We start from the raw sequence: 21294 nt of genomic DNA, 5'->3' as shown, positions 1-21294 counted from the left end.
TAATAGTAGTACAAAAAGTAGTAATAGTTGTACCAAAATAAGAAGGAAGCATCAGAGAGGCCAGTTACATCCGAGTGAAGCCGTCTGACAGGATATAAATATGTTTGTCATGGAGCATTAGCAGCATTAGGTTTCACTGTTGTCCATTAGCGCTTTTAACTGACTGCTGATGAAAAGGGTGGAAGGAGGAGGAGATCGACTTGTTGTGCGTATGTGCAAGGGATGTGTGTGTGCATGTATGTTTAGTGTCTGCATACAGCACGTCTGAGCGAAGACATCAGCAGTGTGAGCACAGATGCATTAAGAAAAAGCTGCTCCTGTGGTTGTATTTTTTATTAATGGATTTCCTAATAGATTTTTATATGATTTTTCAGTTTGCTTTTAACTGGAACATACTTAGTGAAGCTAAATACTAAAGCTACTTATATTATTTTGGATGCAAACACAATTGCTGGTTCACAGAGAAATGTCCTTACAGTTATATTCTCTCTGGGTAGCATGACGTGAATACAAGTCAAAAGAAAATATTAGAAGTGGTAATTATTTATCAAGCTCAACTGGTGAATGAAGCATCATAAAAGATGAAAGATAAAAGAGCCTGAAAAGGTATGTTTTCTTAAAACATAATATATGACACTAAAAAGAGTGAAAAAGCACAAAAGATCACCTTAGACAAGAATATTCATGAAATGGAGTCTGCCAAAACTCACAGTTTCAGAAATCATTAGGTCGGTGGTAATTAATGTTTCTCATTCATCATTTAATAAATGCAATCCATTATTGCACCTCCCAGTTATTGTCTCCATTCATCATTTCATCCATAACATGTCAAAAAATAAGAAAAAAGCTCCACTATAGCACCCGAGCTCTACATTATGGTATTTTTGGTCTAGCTTTCTTAAAACAGCAGTCCAAAACTGAAACATATTCAGCTTTAATTATATAAAAGAAGCAAACAAACCTGCAACTAATTAGAGAAACAGGAACTAAATCACTTGGTGGGTAGAGGTGGCTGTGGCTCAGGGGTAGAGCAGGTCATCTACTAATCGGAAGGTTGGTGGTATCATCCGTGCTCCGGTCTGCATACCAAAGTATCCTTGGGCGAGATACTGAACCCAGAGTTGCTCCCGGTGTGTTCACTGGAGTGTGAATACGTGTAAATAGAAAAACACTTTGATATGTTTGGAAAGTGCACAAAGTTACCATTGAGATTGTTTTGGTTGGTAAAAAAATATTGTTTTGTGCCAAAACGTGATGCAAATGCCACAGCTGAGGTTCCTGTTGAACGTTCGCCCTCATTGTGTTACAGTAAAACTCGGCCTGTCTTGTCTGGCAGCTTTTGCAATCAGAATTCGGATCTTAGACCGATGTTGTGCCACACACGTGCTGTAAGGTCTTGCCCGAACACAAAGAAGTACATGGAGTGGCTTAGCCAGTCTCCAGACCTCAATCCTACAGAAAACATGTGAAGGAAGCTGAAGCTTCGAGTTGCCAAGCGTCAGCCAAGAAACCTAAGACCAAAACCCTCCTTAGATGCGTGAAAACCTGGTGACCAACTACAAGAAACGTCTTACCCCTGTGCTTGCTGAGGGTTTCTCCACCAAGTACTAGGTCATGTTTTGCTTCACGATCAAATACTTACTTCACTGTCATGCAAGTTAATTGATGACTTTTACGTACTGGATTTTTCCTGGATTTTTGGTATTTCTGATATGATAGATGATATATGATTTTTGATATTCTGTCTCTTGACTAAAATGAAACTACCATAAAAATTAGAGACTGTTCATGTCTTTGTAAGTGAGCAGAAATCAAATTGAGCCGGAGATAAAATAATTATTTCCCCCGCTCTATATGAAGCTATACATCTTAACACTGCAATCTCTGCGAATTAGAGTGAGCTGCATCTCTCTAGAGATCCACGAGCTACAGTGAAGTTCTCTACGAGACAATGAACGAAACCCAGAAAAGCTTTTACATTAGATTAGAGGTTTTTGATCTGCAACATCCCTCTGATGTGTTAGCCTCCTTTATCTGCCCTCTGCTTGCTCTGCTCTTGATGTCATGGTGACCGCAGGGGATAAGCTGAGGCAGGTGTCTGCTGGTCTTTTACCTCCATCACATGTTGAAGCGTGGGATACCAAAGGAGTGTGAGAATTTAATGGAGTGAGGGAGCACAACTGAGCTGAGGCGTGAATTAGCTCTGTGTGTGTGTTTAAGTCTTTCCACGCTAACATTCTGCTGCAGTGCATTCACACATGAGCCTTCACTGCAGAATCCAACCATGATGTCATCTTTCCCTTTCAACTTTTTTCTTTGTGAATCTCTAAAGCTGCTGAAGGCGGGGTTTATTTCAGTCGTGATGCAAGGTGAGAGGATTTTATCAGGCGCGGGAGAGAAGAACAGAGAAGAACACAAGAATTATAGAACACAGGATTCAGATGCGCTTGTGTTTAGTTTGAAGACATAAAAAAATCCAAGGTCATTTTACAGACTTATAACTGGAATAACCAACGAAATGGGAAAAAGCCCCACAGATATTAAAATCGGCTTTCCTTTAGTTTCATAAATAAGAACATTTGCTGCCTCTTTCCATCATTGTATGCTAAAAAGAACAGTTCAGTTTAACGTTTTTAAAAATAAAAGGACCATTTTTGTCATGATGGAGTTTATCAGTCTTTCAGTTTGATATTACTCATGTTAACGTTTGGTTCTTCTTTCCTTTTATTTATAAGCCTTCCTGTGTGTCCTCTGTATATCTTACTCTATCACCTGAATTTTTATTTTACAATATGTTTATGTTTAGTTCTCTCTGTTTTCCTGGTATTAGTTTAGTATTTCAGTTGTCGGTATTCTCCCTCTGTTAAGTTCTCATTTCTGTGTTGATATTGAACACTTCCTGTTTTATATTAATAATGAGTTTCTTCTGTTTAACTCTGTTTAATTTGACTTTCTCCTGTCTCAGTGTTTTGTTTGTCATCACATGTTTCTTGCTCCCCAGCTGTATCCATTTTCCTTGTCAGCCCTCAGTAGTTCTCGCATAAGTAGCCTTATCTTTCATTTGCTCGTTGTGCAGTCGTACCGTTCCCCCAGGTGCTCGTTTCCCTGTTTCCCTTATTAAAGGCTTTGGATTCTAATCAGCCAAAATAAATGGTTTGTTCTTCAAAATTCTACCTCAACTCTTGCATTCAGGTCCTAAACCTCCACACTGCATGACTTCATATTCAGAAGTGCAAAACTTTTTTATTTTGGGGAGGTGGACATAACTTGAGTTCTGAATTATATGATTCAATGCGAAAATAAAAATCAGTTGATCGTCTAACTCAGAGAAAACAGAAAAAAACAGACTGAATCACATTATTTCAAACTGGAATAATAGTAATAGAGTTATTTTTAGAAGGTACACATGCAACAAAATTTCGATGTTCGTAGGCACAATTTCAGCTAAGACATGATTATGAAAAATACAATTCAAATGAGAGGAGCATGGATGAATTACATTTTTAATGGGAGCATGATAAATTATATCAACATCTATGGATCATTAATGATTAAACAGCACAAAATCTGCAATATTTATAATATTGAATAGCACAAAATAATATATCAGTGATTAAACAAAATATGCAGAGCAACTATTCAAACCATTAATTGCCAGACATGCCAGCAAGAATTTAATTAAAGTAAAGAAACTAGTTAGATTCAGGTTAACAATATTAGAAAAAACTGTTGCTATGTGGTGACAATCTTAATAATGGCTTTTTTCTGCAACATGTTCGTGGATAGACTGATCAGCGCCTGTATGTGGCTTTATGAATTACAAATACACAACAGTGCCTTAACAGATTTACACTTTTATTACGTTCACAGGGTTGGTGGGCCTCTGCAAATGGAAATCGGAAATCCCAGTTGAGGGTTACGTTCCACATGTAACTATAGATGTGTTTTTTTAATATATGTTTTTTTTACACATATATGCACTGATGAGCACAACTTGCCATGTTGTTGTCAACAGGTTGTATTCTGATATTTTTTAAAAAAAGTTAATTAAATAAGATGATTCATTAAATAAGACATTTTTTGCAGATAAATCACCATTGTGCAGCAACTATATCACTATTTGTGAACGTATTTCTAAATTTTTGCTTCAAGTTAATGAAGCTGTAACTAGAGTCTGAATTTAAGTGGCTAATATGAATTTCTGTGCACGTAGACAGCAACTGATTTGTAACAGACAAGAAGTTTGCACTTTATTACTGTTTGTCACAAACAAATTTGATGTAACTGCTAACTTGTCCCTATTTAATTGAAAACTGATAGCAGACTGACATCTAATTGCTGTTTTTCCTAGCATGACTTTAACATAAAGGCTGTGCTCTCTGATTACTAATTTGTAAGCAATTAAATAACTGGTTATTTGTATAGAACAATCAACACATTACTTTTTCCATTGCAACAAAAAAACAATTTGAATACTCTAATGTGGTTCTTTGTAATCACTGGAGGGAAAAAACTGTGAGGTCTAAAAGTGAAGATAGAGTTGCTAAACTGGGGACACAAAATAAAAGAAATATGTAGGACCAGCCCTTTGTCCTGAAGCCAAGAAGCACATCCTCTTATCCTCTGAAATCATGAATTATCTCACATTTGTAGTTTTCATGGATCAGACTGAAATCAGTAATTAGGTTTCTCATTTCTCTCTCCATTTCTTTCACAATAATGCCCTGGTTGATCTTATACTGACATTTTTAACAGTTATGCAGCACCTGTTCAGGAAGAGTGTCACACGTGTCACCCCAGGCTATCATAAACTCTGTGTTTTGAAAACAGGACAGCTACATTTATGACATTTAAAATCTGTTTGTATGTATAACTCGTTGTAGGTTGCAGCTTATTCAGGAACTGCTCGTCCAAACAACACAAGTGACTGAAATCAATGGTGACAGCAAAGACAAAAAAATAAATACAATGAAAGGCAAACGTGTCAACCTATCTTTCTGAGAAAGGGCCAGTGAGTGATGCAGTTTTCTAAATGCTAGAACTTTTTGGCAGGTGCTCATTAATATTTTACACCCTTCAGTCTTTTTAAGCGTTAAGGTGCGAGAGACTTGGAAAACTTGGACTCGTGTTAGTGAATATCCCCTGAGGCCTGTGTGTTTATGTTTGTCCTTCCCTTTACATACTGAGTGGAGACAGCACGTGTCACTCTAAAGAGAAAAACAGGTTATAGAGGACAACTTTTAGCCAAATTATGAGAAGTTCTTATCTAAATAACATCAAACTCAGCACAGCAGTGCATCGAATGAACTGTTGCTAAGCTACAAGAAGAAAAGACAGGTGGACAGAGAGGGATTTCTTGAATTATTCGTAACATCCAACAAGCAGTTTTTCACTCCAACCATCTCACATGGTCATGACATCTGGGTATGACCAGTTAATGTCACAAACATTTGTGTGTCACATGCTCCAAAGTAACACGTTACTGCAATCACCATTCTTAGTGACGTAATAATCTAAATGCAAATATAAAAATCTGTAATCACACTATAGTTACAATTATTATTACTTGTATAACAAGAGTTTATTAGTTATCTGCACGATGGGAGGATAGGACAAAAAAAACACGTCTTTTTCTGCCTGGTAGGGGGAGGAAAATGGTGAAGCAGTTTATGACTTGGGAATGATGTTAAACCTGAGTGCATGCTGACCCCAGCCCAGCAGCCAGAGCCTGAACTTTAACAGGTAGAGACATAGTACACATGTAAACACTAAAGAAAAGTCGTATGTGTGCCCTCAATACGACACTGGTTTGTGTCGGTGAGCAGTATGTAGCATAATGGTTATATTGTTACCTAGTAACTATGTGATGGTGTGTTTCAGGTCATGTTATGGAGTAACATCAAAATAATGCAATAATTAGTGTAACAATTTACTTTCTCAGGTAAATTTTTAAGCAACGTAATGCACAACTTTTAAGAAAAGTAACAAGTAATGTGTAATATATTTTGAATACAATCAAGTGAAATGAGTTTTGTCTGTAGGATGGCAGGGCTCAGCCTTACAGATGAGGAGCTCAAACATCCACAGAGAGCTCAGCTGTTACTTCTTTTGTGTTAAAAGGAGCCAAGTGAGACGGTTCAGTATCTGATCAGGATGCCTCCAGCGCACTTCCATTTGGAGGTTTTGTTGGGCACTTTGAAGACCCAGAAGAAGATCTGGAACCCACTGGAGAGATTATATTGTTGGGACCCCCTAAGAGTTACTGCAAACCCATGCTGGGGAGAAGGACATCTGGAATACGCTGTTTAAACTGCTGTTACAGCAACCCGACGAGATGAGATGAGCAGAAGATAATGGTTTAAATGTCTGGCCCAGTACATTAAAGATAACATTTCAGTCAGGCTGAACCATCAAAGGATCAGATCTCCACTTCCTCCCACTTCGCCTTGAAAATCAAGGCACAAATATCTGTATGTTGTTTGTTGATTTCAACTCAGCACTTTGGCCTTTAGCGCCACAATCTGACACTAGATGTTGGACTTCCTCAGACAGGAGCGTCACACCACAAACCTCCAGGTTTGAGTGTTCAGCCTCATCCTGTTCACACTGTTCTCCCACGATTGCATTCAGAGACCCAGAGAGAACTCTATTGTGAGCTCTGCAGAGAGCGCAACCGTTCTGGTGAGATTATAAACACTGATGAGAGGAAGAGAGGATTTATATCTAGAGGAAATCAATAATCTTACAGCATGGTACACAGAGAATAACCCACTGCTCAACATCAGCAAAGGTAAAGAGACAAGGAAGCAAAAACACCCTCACTGGAGCTGAGGTGGAGCCGACGCAGAACAAGAGGCTGACTAGATGGTCAGCCAAGCAACCTTTGGATGTGGAGTCCTACCAAGTATGTGCAAGTGTGGGACTGACACAGAATCTGTTTAAGTGTGGGTAGTTATATATATTTGCATCTTTCTAGTTTGTCCACGATGAACATTTGCACACAAAAACCTGTTTTCATTTTCTACTGTCAAACGTATTCAGTTATTCAGTCTTCCTGTCAGGTTGATCTCTTTTTGATTTTGCTTTTTTCATGAGATGTGACTGTGATTTCAAAAGCCTGAAGGATGAAAATTTGCCTGCCAGCGAGACGTAACATCGCAGCTGGATCTATGAAGGAGAAAGTACCTGTGGCAGAAGCCGGGAGAGAACACGAGGGCAATGCTGGGAGACACAGAAGGGAATGTGGATGTCAGAGACTGAAAGCAGAGCAGTTGGGCAAAGAAAGGAGGATGAAGAGGGAGGCACTGGTGACTGGACAGAGGAAGGTAAGATTGTTCCTGCTTCTCTCTGATGTCCACAGTCAGTCCCTGTTGCTGCCGGATGCCCCTCTCCCCACCAGCTAAAACACTTGAAATAAACACACACAGGAGGAGGTGAGTTAGCCGCTGCTACTGCAGCTCCTCTGGTGAAAAAACTGATAAAACTGATTTTGAGTGTGAGTGTGTGTGTGTGTGTTTACAGTGCAGTCAGGTGGCTTGCAGTAATCATATGGTGCACTGCAGAAGCACAGCACAGCCTAGTGGCAGAAAGAAAAAGATGAGGTGATGTTCCTCCTCTTCCTCAGGAAAACATTTAGTGGTTGTTTTTGCTATTTTATGTTGTGAGTAAAACTTTTAAGACATTTAAAAAAGCACTTAACTTTCTATCCCAACTTACCCCGTTACCAGTGCCAGCATGCACTGGGCAGGAGGCAGAGTACGATATAGCTGAGCAACAAGAGAAAAGGGACACTAAAAAGTTCATAGTGAACTTAATCGCCACCACTGGGCGACAATTCAGCTCACTTTATTGGGTTGTCTTAAATTTTTGCGGGCTGCAGTTAAACAAAAGGAATCAACAGCACATTGAGCCTCACGCATAAATATTTTTTATCGGTGGCATTTTCAAAACCAAAACCAATCAGTGCAGAGGGCTCATGGGAAATCAGTAATGTCTATCAGAAAAGAAAAAACAGTTGAAATCAGGTTAAAAAAAAATGTTGATTGTGGACACACCTCCAGCCTCCGTAAACATTTAATCAAAGGTTCGGTTGCCTCATGACAGTGTGATAAAATGCACTCTGGCTTAAACTGTATTTATGTTTCACTTTAAGGAGTGATGGAAGAACAAAAACAGCGTCTCACCTTTGCAAAGTAAAGGAGGAAGGAAATTGACTAGTGGTGAGGGGAGCACACTTTTATACAAATGTATCATTTTGCATCTATAATTAGCGAAAGACTCAATATTCACAAACCAGGAGGAAACTCTTTAAAATACAAACAAACAAAATGTAACTTAAATAGCAACAGATAACATACCAGTTATGCTCAAAACAACTGTAATATTTGTGCCTTTTTATTTTATTTTATTAATTTTGATATCAAGTATGAAAAGTATTTGGAAAAAAAAGTATTTTAACATATCAAAAATTACAATAATAATTAAAATGAAAATGTTCTCTCTCAGTTAAAATATTTAAATAAATAAATATTTAAAATTTAAATTAAAAAGATAATTGAGTGCATATTTTAATCTATGAAGGCTTACTTTGTAAGCACAATGCACTCTGTGTGGTGAACTGGTGGCACTACAGAGCTGTCATTATGACAGCTGATTTTAGGTTTTTTTAAGTAACCAAAGCATGGTTACATGGCTCTTAGTCGAATAAAAGAGCTTTTACTTGTTGTTGGTCATAGGGAGCGTCTAAAGTAAGCAAAATATCATTGGCCTAATTAAAAAAGTTCACTCTGTTCATCATCCATTCATTTCTGTGCATCTCAAATATAATAGCAAAGTATGAACCATATACTTTCCAACTTTGCGAAGATCCTGTCTGCCTTGCAGTTAAAAATATCTTCAGTGTCACACTATAGCTTTGTTGCACTTGTGTCTGACAGCCGGCATCATCTTATCGTTTGAAACTGTCTGCACAGTTTTCTGCGCCGGGGCTGGAATTCATATAAAAATACAGCCAAAATTGGAACATCCCTAATTTGGCTGCATATATTCTTCTTCTCTCCATTTTTACATGTCTCCCAGGCCCTGCTGCCAATAAAGCACTGCATAGCGTGATGCTCACACCTCCTCGCTTCACAGCAGGACACTGTTACACAAGTGGTGAGCACTGCTCGCTCCCTGAAACAGTGTTCTGCTTCTAAGATGAGAAGTTCAACTTTTGTTTCTACTGTTCACAAAAAAGGCTTCTAGCGTTCCTGCAGCTGCTCTGCTGAACACTCATGATGGCTCAATGCACTTTTACAGTGCGTGTGTGTGTGTGTGTGTGCACATAGGCCCACCTGTCTGATTGGCTCAGGGACCCGGTATCGGCAGCATGCGTGTGTGAGGCGGACAGCTGTGTCCAGGCTGATCTTGTGGCCCACAGACACGTACACTGGCTTCGAGCTCTTGTCAGAGCTTCGCAGTGCCTGAATTCAAAGACAGAAGTCTGCTGTAACTTTTCAGCATTCATCTCGCTCTCCAGTTGTGATCATCATAAAGAATTTGTTGCGTTTGACTTTCAGCAGCGAGGGTTTTCTTTGAAGTCAGCAGCAATAACACAACACCTTTGTCAGAGGTATTTGTTTCTATTTTCTGTGCATCTGTCCTTTGCCACACCTTTCCGAGCACTTTGCCTGAGGCGCCTATGAGTGGGAAGCTGTCTCCTCCTCTTTGCAGAGCAGCTATCTGTGGAGGCAAAGAAACAAAAATCAAAGTCAAAACAGATGTACAGATGCCAAAACAAATAGCAGCAAGCTGAAACAAAGTATTAACCTCCTGCAGAGCCTTCACACTCGCGTCACTTTGTCTCTAACCTCTGCGTGGCCCCACTTTGCTGTCCAACTAGAGCTTCAAAATGCTAAAACAGGACCACATCTTTATTCCACTGAAAGGACGGTGGGTTATGACTTTGAAAAAGAAAATCCAGACAGTCTTGTTCCCAGAAAAAAGCACTGCACAAAAAATATTGTTTTAAATTTTAATCTGGCATAAAAGGGTACAATAATAAAACTCCTAATACAGATTAATGATAATGTAATAACAATGTACTATTTACTTTATTGATCCCCGTGGGAAATTCCTCTCTGCATTTAACCCATTTACTTAGTGAAGCAGTGGGCAGCCATTGGGCACCCGGGAAGCAGTGTGTAGGGACGGTACCTTGCTCAGGTATACCTCAGTGTAGCCGTTCAGTGGATTCGAACCCCCGACCTTCCGATCATGGGGCCCCCACGCTACCTACTGAGCTATCCCTGCCCCAAGTAGAACAATTAAATAAACTGTATTTTGGAAAAAAAAAGTTTTTACTATCTTTGTTATCTCATTTTTCACAAGTAAATGAATAAAATTATCAATGAATTCATTTAAAAATGAAGGCAAAGACTTTATTTGGACTTTTTCTCTTTTTGGAAAAATGTCAAAATCTTTTTTCTAAAACTGTGTTTCGTCTCAACAAATTCAAATTCATGACATTTTTTTAATATTCCTTATTTTCAATTAACCGCCACATATCTACAGTAGTCTGCAGACTGAGTTTGAGTAAACTAGAGGCCTAAGACCATATTTCAAGTTGTGTTTGAGTTTTGTGAAACGAAAGCATGTGATCGTGCAAAAATATAATTATTATGCATGAGATTCAAAGAGAGAGATTTTGACTCAGCTAGTTACCAATATGTCACTCACCACCAATTGCTAGGAGACGGTCTTCTGTCAGAATCACTTGGATATGCCATCTGTGCAAGCTGTTAAATACAACCTGAAGCAGGACCGTGCAACAGATCGAATTTAGATTTCAACTGCAATGTTGTCTGCCATCAATTATTGAAATAAGATAATCAAGATAAAATGGTTATTGTGCCACAATCTGCTCATTCTTTTCTGTCACCGCTCCAACTTTCATTTCCTTCTGTCGCCCTCCTGCCACTTTGATGGAATATAGTTTCTTTGTTCTCAGTTTGTTTGCTGTCTAAGTTTTGGTTTTCTTTATTCCGGGTTATATTTTAGTTTAAGTTACTGTTTGCATTTATAGAGGTTATGTTTTTTCTTCTATGTGTTTCCCTCTTTTAAGCTGATTCATGTCTCTTTGCTCCCCTGTTCAGTTACTGAGTTACTTCCTTACTGTTTTATTTTGGTAGTTATTTGTGTCCTGTGCCTTGTTTATAGTTTCACTTCCTTCCCATCCTTTCCTGATTGCCTTCACCTGTCTCTCCTAACCCAGCTGTTTCCATTGCCTGCATTGATCTTCATATCACTGCCACCCTGTGCCATGTTTACTTTACCAAACAATTCTTTTCAAGCAAACGTTCTGTTAAAAAGACAAGTTTTTGTCTTTTGTTTTTTAAGTTTGGTGACTCAAATATTATTTTCCAAATTCTCTGAGTAATGGTGTTATATAATCACGATTCAACAGTGGCTAAAATACTTGTGATGAGAACATTTGTCCTAACCTAATCTATGTTATAAAGTTTGGACTTAATATTTCAGACACATTAGACAGCAAAAGCAAACATTTGATGTGATCATTCAGGCGTTAGACTTGAAGTGTCACTGAGATATAATGAAACAGCTAGACATAGAAACAGTCCTTGAGTCTGAAAAACCTTTAAATGTATATATTTTTTCCAACTAAGCTAGTTTTAAACCTAAAGAAAAAGAACTAACTCTAATAAAAGACTAGAAAATTATTGATGTACTAACTGGCTCATCTTTGACGTCTCATGAGAGCCCAGACCAGATGCCTCCATTTTTGATTGAAGGATGCTGGACTCAAAGAAAGATTTTAAATGACCTCTCTCTTGATTTCTGTTAGAGCTAAAGTTTTGTTCTCACAGTCAAAGAGACGGTGCAAAGTCAGATGCAGTGATGCGGGCTGCTGTTGACAGGTGTGCTCTGGGTTATGGGCCAGAGCGATGAAGGGAGTTTAGCCTCCATGATGGATGGAGTGTCTGCTCTACTATGACTGATTACAGCAAGCAGCCAGCAGGGAGACAGGAGGGGCCGCACGGGGCATCCAATCCCGGCTGGGATGAGGCCAATAGTGTGTGTGTGTGTGTGTGTGTGTGTGTGTGTGTGTGTGTGTGTGTGTGTGTGTGTGTGTGAAAGACAGGAATAGGACTGAAGCCAGGGCACCAGAAGTCAGAAACACGGGGTAAGTCATCAATAACACACTAGTTTGAGTTACAGCCAGGCTATCAGTGAGAGAAGAGACAAAGAGAGACAAACAGGGAGAAGGAGATGAAAGCGAGAAAGGGGATAGAGTATGAGAGGAGGACCGATAAACTGGAGGTTAAGGGAGAGAGGAAGAAAGAGAGGAGAGGCGACGAAGACCTGAGGGACTCTGAGCAACACAAAACTTCAACAGAGATAAAATTTTCCAAAAGTGTACTGAGGACAAAAAGGAGGGAAGGAAACATTTTCTACCCTCTCTCATCCTGTCTCTTTTGTCTAAAGCTCGGCTCACACAAAGGCCCACTGCATCACTTCCAGCACAGGGACATCATGTTCAGCTTCAAATAAAAAAACAGCGAGCAGAGAGAGAAGGGCTTTCATGTTCACGGACACTTCAAGGGGACGCATGTGCTTTAATGATGACAGAAGGCAGTCAATACAACCTAATGATTCTCCATCTTAACAAGTTATCCGTTGTTCTTATTCACTGCTAAAGATGAACAAACAGCTGTCTGTTTTCAAGGCCTTTGTTACTTTGCTTTACTGACTATTACTGTATATAAAAGATGAACTTAATCATAGTCACACATTGTATGTGGACTAATGTCTTAAAGCCTCGCATCTGGCATTCTGCCCGTTGTTTTCTTCGGTGACACACTTTTGACAAGAGGCTGGAGGTCTAAAAATCAGCCAATGCTTACTCGTTCGCTTTATTAGCAAAGTGAATCTATAAGTGCAGCACTGCTCATAACACTGGAATTTCACTCTCCACAACTGGAGGTTAGACGGTGTGTTAGTACAAATCAAGCCATATTAAGCAGATAAGTGCACAAACACGACTGGGATTGAAATTAGATGAGGTGAAGCAAAATGCTATTTTTATACCTAAAATACAATTTAAATAGGTGAGTTACAGAAAAAACACAACTCTATGTGCAATAAAGCTTCAAATATAAAGTTGGCATGTTAACCACGTACTGTAGGCAGGTGTAGCTTTCTGGTCTGAGTGAAGCCACTGTTTTCAGGGCAGCAGAGGGTGACTCCTCCGGTTTAAAGTCTGACTGTATAAAACTGTGAAATTCCCCTCCTGCTCACATCAATAAACACTTTACTGATGAGTTTAAGATGTCTTTGATGTAAATTAAGGTCGTCATAGGACTCAAAAAGGATGATAAAGCAAGCTGAGCTTTAGGAAGGTATACCTTGTGATTAACAGTATTTGGTCTCATCCACAAGTTTTCACATTGGCTGGGACTTTACTAACTAATCGCTGATGTCATGTTGGCCATTCCTAACTTTATCATATGATTTTAAGACTGAAGTCTAACTTTTGTATTCAGCCTCAAGAGGTCATTTGATGAACTGCAGTTTTTGGCACTTCCCTGTTTCTGTTTTCAGTCTTGGAGGCTGACATTCGTTTACAGGCTCTTTTCTTTGAATTTTTAAACTGATTTAAATCACTCTTACAAAATAGTTTTGTTTTTTTTCCCCCGAGTGATAAATCAGAAGATTGATGAAACTTTTAAATAAGTTATTAAAGCAGAATTCATATAATTTTATGAATCTCTATTAAAGGCAACCAAACTCAGAAAAAATATCCCTGAACAAGTTACATTTAAGTAAAAAAATGGTGAAAATGTTTTGACCTACATACAGGTGTAATACAGGTGTGACCTTTTACATTTTGTACCTGACAAACTTTGGGTGACACAAAGACCACTAATTGCTATCAAGCCCAAAATAAACAGATAAAATTGGAGTGACTTTAATATTCTCATCTCAGATGATGCATTGGGTATTTCTTCTTCAGTCACTCACTATGTGTTAACAGACCTCTCTGCATAGAATCACTTGTTATTAACCTCTGTCTCTCTTCCACAGCATGTCTTTATCCTGTCTTCCTTCTCTCACACCAACCAATCACAGCAGATGGCCCCGCCCCTCCCTGAGCCTGGTTCTGCTGGAGGTTTCTTCCTGTTAAAAGGGAGTTTTTCCTTCCCACTGTCACCAAAGTGCTTGCTCATAGGGGTTCATATGATTGTTGGGTTTTTCTCTGTATGTATTGTTGTAGGGTCTACCTTACAATGTAAAGCGCCTTGAGGCAACTGTTGTTGTGATTTGGTGCTATATAAATAAAATTGAATTGAATTGAATAGATGTCTACTGTTTCTTAATGAAACTCAAACCTCCATGCAAAAATATATTTGTTTTACAGTGCATCTTTAAAATTTATGTACATTATAGTTTCTCTGAGCACAGGCTCATCCTGCAACATATTATGTGCATTCGTACATTAACACAATCCCTGTGCTATACAGTGTTTCATTTTCACCTTTCCAAGGAGGCTCCATCTGATAAAGACGCACATACACACCTTTACTTTCAAGGTTTGCACATTTAATTGCCGCAACTAAGAGAAACTTCTGTAACCTTGAGAGACACTTCTCAGACTGCATATTGGCTTTCAGAAACTCTGTTTGCTGGAAATGTTGAAAGAAACTCTGACATCTGATCTAATCGAGTATGGCAGCGTATCGCTCGTCAGTGGTACGTGGCGGTGTGCTCGTAGCTCCAGTAATGGCTAATCTTGTTTCAAAAGAGCTAATTTTCTGAAATTTGGTAGGAAGCCTGATATGGCTTGTGTTTCACAGATTACTTCACAGCTAATTTCCCACCAAGCGCTCAAGCGCCAAAGCTGGTGTTCCCTTGAAGCGCCGCAATCGTGTGCGTGCCTGTAGACAAATTAGAAAGAGCCCCAGAGAGTGACAATTACATCAATATGGGCAGGAAGGGACTTCTAAAATTTCACGCTGATCCAAAGCTAATAGCTTGAGCCAAACATGCAGCATGGCCGTGTAATGCCTGTGAAAGTGTGTACTTTATTGTACTTTATTGAGCCCCGTGGGGAAATTGCTCTCTGCATTTAACCCATTCACTCAGTGAAGCAGTGGGCAGCCATTGGGCGCCCGGGGAGCAGTGTGTAGGGACGGTACCTTGCTCAGGGGTACCTCAGGGTAGCTGTTAAGGGGAATCGAACCCCCGACCTTCCGATCATGGGGCAACCACTCTACCTACTGAGCTATCCCTGCCCCTGTGCTACCTGTGCCCCTGTGCTACCTGATCCTGAAAGTAAATGAGCCACATGTATTTGGACACATATTGTTTCAGTAGATAAGTGTGACTGGATCGTCGGGGGTGACCATGATAGGTGTAAACAAAGATCAGATTCCCCCCAGGGGGAAAAGACGGGCGTAATTTTTCTGACGCCAAAGCCACTAACACTAATTCATGAGATGGATACATTGCAGAGAATTGAATTAGCATCTTACACGACTACATGAAGATTGCCGGGGTTGTAATCACACTATGTATCTGATGCTAACTGAGAAGTGGATCAGATGTCTGTCCGCTCCTCTCCAAAACTTTGGAGGACCACTCAGCATTAAAATGCTCATAACTGCAGACCTTTAGATTCTATTTAGAATTTGCATAATGGCTTTTCAGAAGTGACCACACTTAAGCTCAGCTAATTCACTGTCAACTCAGACAAGAAGGCCACAGGGTTCGAGCTTTTTCTGTGAGGAATCTGGAAGTTTCCGAGGAAGATGAAGTCTTAAATAATCTCCTGGAGCTGCATGAGCATGTGAATGTGTGTAGTTCATGTAAGATTCAGACAAAGCATTTTTATTGATCTTTTTGATGTATCAGTTTTTGCTTGGTCGGACCGCCTTCTGCTCCTCCCGCCTCAAAAAGGAAATAGCTTTCACAGTTTTCACAGGACTGTGCAGTTCTCTGAAAAACGAAATAAACTCCATGATTCAGTACCAATAACTTCCTATAATTTCTATGGATGGAGTGAAGGTGTACTTACACAGATTCCTGTAAAAACCTCTGACTGTATAAGTTGTTTTACTCAGTTTGCGCTGGTTTTGTTGCAGTTCCTTAGTCTATGCCACATGTAGTTTTTGGTTCATTCCTACTCATTAGTTGCATTAGGTTTGACTTGATGTTGCTTTTCATCCTTATTACATTAAAAAGAGGGAACAGTTTTTTAATATTTTCCTGTGGCTTCACTGGTCTGTCCCTCTTCCGTTCAGTTTGGCCTGAAGTGAAATGATAACTGACGCACCTGCTCGTTTCATCGGGTAGATTTAACTTTAAAGTGTTTTGTTTTTTTTCCTCAGCAGGTCACTGAGCTGCAGACTGGAACAAAGGGAGCATTTGCATATTAATGAAAACCAGGTTTTGCTGTCCCACAGGTATACTTTGACCAGTGCACATTTGTCCCAGCTTGATTTGTATTCAAAAAGTCACATTAGCGTTAGCGACACAGCAAGGCCTTGGCTCGCAATAAAAGTCACAGTGAGAACAGTAATACACGCAAACAAAGCGCACTCTCACACACACACACGTAGAATTAGAAGTTGTGAGTTTAGATGCACACAAAGTCACACTGAAAAACAACTCTGTCCTTTGCTTCGTCCCTCTCTGACATTTCTTTGCTTTTCTCTTTAGATGCAGCGAGCAGAGAAAGCGATTACACTTTGAAAACTTAAATAATTCATCCAGTGACTCCTGTCAACACTGGGAGCTCTTTTACAAGAGAAACATGTGTACACAACTAAAAGAAACATTAAATATGAAGCAGGTTTTCTTCATCTTTTTTACATCAAAGAGCTCTGAAGGCCAAACCGCAGAGTGACGAGGCTCTGCAGCTCGGTGGGAGAAACAGACGTTCAAGTCTTAGACTCGTCATTTTGAAATGGCCTTTTTATAACACTGAAAACCACAATGGATACAACAATGCTGTATGACTGGAGACCTGAGCATAACAAAGTGCACACATTGACTCATCAAACCTACAGAATCTACGTTTAAAACAAAAAAGATCTTAAATTTAAAAAAGAGATGATGTTTTCTCACTTGTGACTGATGCTCCTCACTCTTGTTGACTCCTTGCACCTGCAGCAAGTTTTTGGCCACGCCCACACAGGGCAGCCCTGACAGCACTCCCAGGTGACACGCCAAGCCAAACTCTGCAACGATCCAAACAGCGACAATCAAGTCACATCCAAAATTAAACAGCGGGGAGTAAACGTGCTTCAGCGAACTGTGTGATGCAAAGAAACGTTACAACAGAGGGCTTCACGGTGATTCACTCAGGGTTGATTTTATCAGGTGTTACACCCAACAGTCCCTTTAGTGAAAGCCAAAGTTTATACAGCTTGTCCTCAAACCTCGCTAGACTCACCTTGAATTCAGTATTTTTAACAAGCTCGAGTGGAGCTGAATGCAAATCTGTGAATTAATGATCAGTGAAAATCAGACTGAAATTTTTAGCTGTCTCTTTTTTTGAAGATGCGCTGCTGACGAGTGTCATGCTACGTACGACCCAGAGACCGAACAGCAGCATCGGCATGCACGTCATTTTTTCCATTTTCCTTTCACAGAGATGAGTGTACTCTAACATCCCGAGCCGGCTCATGGAAAACAATCATTGGACATAGGTTATGTGTGTCACTTCTTTGGCCACACAGACATACAACCGCTGGTCACTTCCCTCCACCCTCAACAGATCTGAATCCCTACAGCTGTCTCTTATGTCACAAAATTAAGTTCAAGCTGAAGGTGTTGATATAACCAACCAGGGACGCTCCAAAATTTTTTCATAGGGGTGGCCATGTGGGGGTGGCACACCAAAAACAGGGTTTTCAATTTTATTGCTGTTGTCAAATATAGGTTACTTGAAAAATATGGCAAAAAAAGAGAGAAAAAACTGAATTATATACCTAGTTTATTTCCTGCTATTAGATTTGATATCACCCAAATATGTACATATGAAAACCAAATAAGATTTTAAAATCCATCCATCCCTTTAAAGATTCTTCCTCACTCTTGTGTTCACGTTTTTTAAAATTATTACCAACACAGAGGTCACAGAGGCGACAGGGGGGCGGCCAGCAAATTTTAAGGGGTGTCCAGTGCCCCTCCTGGCCCCCCTTTGGTGGCGCCTCTGAATCCAGCGTTAATCGCATAGGTCCAGATGGACAAGAAGATGACCTTGAGGGAAAACTGGGCGATGATTGTACAGGTACAGAGAAACTAACAAACACATTATTCATTAAATGTGTGTTTTTAGATTTTTGTTGTTTGTTCGATTTTTTACAGTGAACTGTTAATATTTTTTATCAGTGTTATTAAAAGTTTATTACATTATGTTATCTTTAAAGTAAAAACAGAAAATCTAAAATCTTTGTTCGGTCAGTCGCCTCACCTCTGTAATGAAAGAGACCATTCCCATCCACAAACACCACCTGCAGAGAGAACACACCTGAAATGAGTTCGACTGCAGGAAGCTCGATATTACTCGCTTTTTCCACAGCAGACTTTTCCACGTGTCTGAGGATTAAAAGCACAGGTGAAATAATAAACAGAGCTACTTCATCAACAGAGGTATTATTAATCTTTTGCTTCTACCTGTGCTATGAATGATATGATCAACTAAAATGTCCAGAGTGAAAGATTTTTGTTGTTATCTATTGTGTCTATAACCCTGGGATGGCAGAAGATCTTCAAAAGCCGAAGTTAGTAAGAGCTCCTCAAACTGATATTGGAACGCTTCCAGCTCCAACACACCGATGAATTTTTAAAGCCAAAGGTGACTCCGCAGACATATTTCTGCTTGAATCATAAGTCACCAGGAACACTCACTTGAAAGGTTGCAGATAAAGGGAGCAGTGACTGCATCTGTCCAGAGCTAAATGTCACTGGAAGTAAATCTGAGCTTGTGTGTGTGTGTGTGTGTGTGTGTGTGTGTGTGTGTGTGTGTGTGTGTGTGTGTGTGTGTGTGTGTGTGTGTGTGTGCATGAATTTCTAAGTGTGAATGTGTGTGTTTCTGCACACCTGCGTGCACGAGGACGACAGAGGGACAGAGTGGGAGGCGTGTGGGCTGCGACAAACAGAAGCGAGTGGGTGAAGATGAACAAGAGGCGTCGCTTTAGAAAAACAAAAAACCGAGAGGACAAACAGAGGAGCTTCACTTAATGTGCATGAACGTGATGCGAGGTTTTAAAGCACTTGTCCAAATCCAGTAACGTTAGCAGGTTGTCGGTCTTGTTGGATTCATAAGTAACTTTTTCCACTTTGGAGGATTTATCGGTTATTAAAACATTTCCAGCTCACTGTGCCCTGGAGATGGGAATTATATCACTTCTTCTAGTACTACTACCATAAATATAATAATAATAGTTATCACAATAATAACACTCAGATCTTACTGAAGAAATTTTAATTACTTAGTTTGCCCAAAATCCTCAGGTTTCTAACTTTATCTGTAGGAATTATGCCAAAACTGCAAACTAAGGTTAACAAGCACAAACTAAAATGTTTTCTTTTCACTCTATTGTGAATATGAACCATCAGCATCAACAAAATAATGGAAAAAGAGTTTGTTTTACTTCCTGGTCAAATAAAAATGCAAAAAGATATATATATTTTCCTTTGTCTGTGTAGCTTTGAGAAGTTAATCTGACAGAAACGAACAGAACCCATTTCAGTAGTCACTAAAACAGGGGTGGGCAACTCCAGGCCTCGAGGGCCGGTGTCCAGCAGGTTTTAGATATCCCCCTGGGTCAACACACCTTAATCACATGATTAGTTCGTTACCAGGCCTCTGGAGAACTTGCTGAGGAGGTCATTCAGCCATTGAATCATCTGTGTTGGCTCAAGGACACATCTAAAACCTGCAGGACACCGGCCCTCGAGGCCTGGAGTTGCCCACCCCTGCACTAAGAGGTCATTATTCAAGTTCTAGCACGTCCAGACCTGAGGAAGGAGTGTGGGCTGGTTCTTCTTCAGCCTCTGCAGAGCCTCCAGGAGGAAAGGAGTTTCTCTGAATGCCAGAAAGCCGGCTATGTAGGGGGCCGTCAGGGTCACCATCTGACTGTCTTCATACAGCACCTGGCAGGAGGGAGCAGAGACTGCTTCATTTCTTATGACTGAATTTTACTACACCGTCGGATTATCACAATATTTCATTTCTCCATTGCAAGCAGCAATCTCCAAAGTCTCCACAGACACCCACACTAACATCTTCATCACCTTCATTCATCATAAAACCTTTTTTTGTTTTTTTAATAACCCATCTTTTTTTAAATTTTGTTAGGGGCATGGCTGCTTTGATTGACAGGTGGGCTGACACAGGCCAGTATCTGCCAGGTGCCACTTCTGCTGACATAACGAGTGTGTTACTGTTATTAACCTTTAAGCCACGTTGGATAATTCTGCAGGATATCCATATTTCAGTCAGTCAGATGACCACAAGTATACAGAGAAGTTCATGGTAGACTCAGTGACTGCGGAGTGCCCAGGTCCTGTGGCTGCACAACAAGCCCAAGCACAATCATCGCCCCTCCATCCCCGTGCTTACAGTTGTTATGGGGTGTTTGTGCTGATATGTTGTTTTTTTTCCAGATGTGGTGCTGTGCATTATAATCAAACATCTCTACTTTGGTTCTGCAACTCTTGTGGTTTGTTCAGATGCAACTTTGAGGACTTTTGGAGAGCAGACGATTTCTCTTGGCAACCATTTGAAAAAAAAAATCTTTGTTCATTTTTTTTAACATAACGTTTGCATGCTAATTGAGGCCTTGAGAATCTGAGATGGAGCTCTTGGGCTTTTGCAGTTTCACTGACGATTGCATGGTCTGACCTTGGGGTGAATTTGCTGTGACATCCACACCTGGGATGTTTATGGCATTGTGTTAACACACACCTGAATCCTACAGACCAGCAAACCGCCCAAACTTCTGCTTTAACAGAGGTGCTGCATTTGATTAGCAGCATTGGCGCTTCTCAGCCTTTTATGTTCTAAGGAAGCAGTAAGTCTGTACTCAGCTTTTCACAGCACTGCACAGAGTCCTGTGAAAACCTACATTATTGCATGACTGTACATAAATGAGTCAGTCAGGGACACTGTCAGGGTGCTTTGGACAAATGCGTCCACCCTAGTGTATATGTAAGGGTGAGTCCAAAGGCACAGAGAAGCTGTACAAGATAATCACCAACATCGCCCATCTGGCACAAAATGAA

General features: G+C 40.1%; 1 protein-coding gene across 2 annotated transcripts in view; it reads right to left on the bottom strand.

Annotated features, from left to right (window-relative positions):
• Positions 1-21294, bottom strand: part of LOC146631215 (endonuclease V-like) — a 69872-nt gene that overhangs the window by 44408 nt on the left and 4170 nt on the right. The window contains exons 3-9 of one of the 2 annotated variants that reach the window (XM_085356437.1): positions 20029-20163; positions 18479-18518; positions 17128-17240; positions 9655-9723; positions 9336-9464; positions 7520-7576; positions 7186-7407 (exon numbers count right to left, since the gene is read on the bottom strand). In XM_085356437.1, coding sequence (XP_085212563.1) covers positions 7186-7407; positions 7520-7576; positions 9336-9464; positions 9655-9723; positions 17128-17240; positions 18479-18518; positions 20029-20163 — 765 coding nt within the window. Of the gene's footprint in view, positions 1-7185; positions 7408-7519; positions 7577-9180; positions 9465-9654; positions 9724-17127; positions 17241-18478; positions 18519-20028; positions 20164-21294 lie in introns of those variants that run through there. The other variant, XM_085356436.1, reaches the window with a different exon arrangement.

The sequence above is a fragment of the Diplotaxodon limnothrissa genome, linkage group LG6 (genome assembly GCF_057381915.1).
Source record: "Diplotaxodon limnothrissa isolate DT_005_m linkage group LG6, D_limnothrissa_male_GT1.1, whole genome shotgun sequence".
Taxonomy (NCBI): domain Eukaryota; kingdom Metazoa; phylum Chordata; class Actinopteri; order Cichliformes; family Cichlidae; genus Diplotaxodon; species Diplotaxodon limnothrissa.
This window is presented reverse-complemented; position numbering and strand designations above follow the sequence as displayed.